This window comes from Apteryx rowi, unplaced genomic scaffold (assembly GCF_003343035.1).
Source record: "Apteryx rowi isolate R43461 unplaced genomic scaffold, aptRow1 scaffold_1379, whole genome shotgun sequence".
Classification (NCBI taxonomy): Eukaryota; Metazoa; Chordata; class Aves; order Apterygiformes; family Apterygidae; genus Apteryx; species Apteryx rowi.
The window spans coordinates 53,170-54,657 of record NW_020447618.1 but is presented as its reverse complement, the minus strand read 5'-3'; the positions used below and the strand labels follow the sequence as shown (position 1 = coordinate 54,657).

The window sequence follows — 1,488 nt, the reverse complement described above, 5'->3', positions numbered from 1 at the left end:
AGGAGAAGGTGGCCACGGGGACGAGCAGCCCCATAGGTGGGTCTCAGGGGCAGGAGAAGGTGGCCGTGGGGACAAGTAGCCCCACAGCAGTACTTTCGAGGTGGATCTTGGGGGTAGGAGAAGGGAGAACCCCCCTTGGAGATGGGGGACAGCCCCAGATGCTGGTTTTGGGGAGCCCCAATTCCCCCGCAGCACCGTGGTTTGGTCCCCGGGGTCCTACCGGGTGCTTCCCCCAGGCTCAACCCCACAAGGTGCCCCAAGGCTGGTGATGGCCACGGGTCCCTCTTCCCTTTGGGATGGAGCTGGAGGGAAAAGGGCTTTTCCCACCCGTGCCGCCGCCCGAGCGTGACGCTCACGTTGTTGCGGGGGGCGTTGGGCTGCACGGGGTCCTCGGCGGCCAGGGCRATGCTGCTCATGGCGATGACCATGAGGATGCACATCTCGAAGTAGCGCAGGTTGACGATGTAGTGGCACAGGCGGCGAAAGCTGGGAAAGCCGGGGCAGGGGGACAGCGGTGAGGGGCACAGGGAGCCGGGCGCCGTGGCCRCGTCCTCTCCCCGCCCCAGGGCGGCACTCACGGGTTGGTGGTGGAGAGGATGAACATGGAGCTGTAGGGCACCATGGGCTTGGGCCCGTTTTCCTCTTGATCGTCAGCTTCTTCCTCTTTCTTCTCCTCCTCTTTCTTGGGCAGCGGGTCGGGGTTGGCGTTCTTGTTCACTGCGGGAGAGGAGGCGTCGGAGCCGCCCGGAAAACCCCGACGCCCTGGGGATGGAGCCAGGCGGCCGCCCGTACCCACGTCTACGCCTACCTTGGATGACGGTGTTGGGGACGGGCGGCGGGAAGGGCGGCGGGATGTCCACGGCCGTGTGCTCGGGCTTCTTGGCCGCCTTGGCCGGGTTGTTGTGGGGGCCGGGGTTGGTGACGATGAGGCTGTTCTCGGGGGTCTTGGGGGGGCCCGCGGGGTTGTTGGGCGCCCGGCGGTTGGCAGCGGCGGCGGCGGCGGACGGGGGTTGACCCGCYGGGCACTCGGTGTGGTTGCCCACGGGCGCCGGGCTGGGTGGCCGGAGCCCGGCGGCGACCGGCACGGGGGGCTCGGTGGTGACCAGCTTGTTGTTCTTCATGTTGTCGATGTCCTCGGCCACCTGGGGCTCGGGACGACCCAGGTCCTGCTGGATGGGGCGGGTGGTGGACAAGGTGGGACCGGGCGGCCCCCCGGGACCTTGGTTCTCCCTAGGAGGCAACGTAGGACAAGAGGACTCAGAGCGGGGCAGGGATGGAGATGGGAGCCCCGGGGGATGCCGGCGCCGGCTCGCTCCTCCATCCCGCCTTGGCTTCCCGCTCCAGCACGGATCTGGGAAGAGCAAGAGCCGGGAAAGCCCCCGTCCCGCCCCGGCGCTCCGGCTCACTTCCGCCGCCGGTGCCGCCGCTCCTTGTCCTCCCGCCGGCTGTCGGCCTCGTAGGTGGACTGGGCGGCGTGCCGGTGGCGCC

At 69.2% G+C, this 1,488-nt stretch overlaps 1 protein-coding gene across 1 annotated transcript in view; it reads right to left on the bottom strand.

Moving 5' to 3' along the window:
- CACNA1A (calcium voltage-gated channel subunit alpha1 A) overlaps window positions 1-1,488 on the bottom strand; it is a gene marked incomplete at its 3' end in the record, with an annotated part of 16,996 nt that overhangs the window by 6,551 nt on the left and 8,957 nt on the right. The window contains exons 16-18 of the mRNA XM_026057251.1: window positions 809-1,230; window positions 579-717; window positions 328-486 (exon numbers count right to left, since the gene is read on the bottom strand). Coding sequence (XP_025913036.1) covers window positions 328-486; window positions 579-717; window positions 809-1,230 — 720 coding nt within the window. The remainder of the gene's footprint in view (window positions 1-327; window positions 487-578; window positions 718-808; window positions 1,231-1,488) is intronic.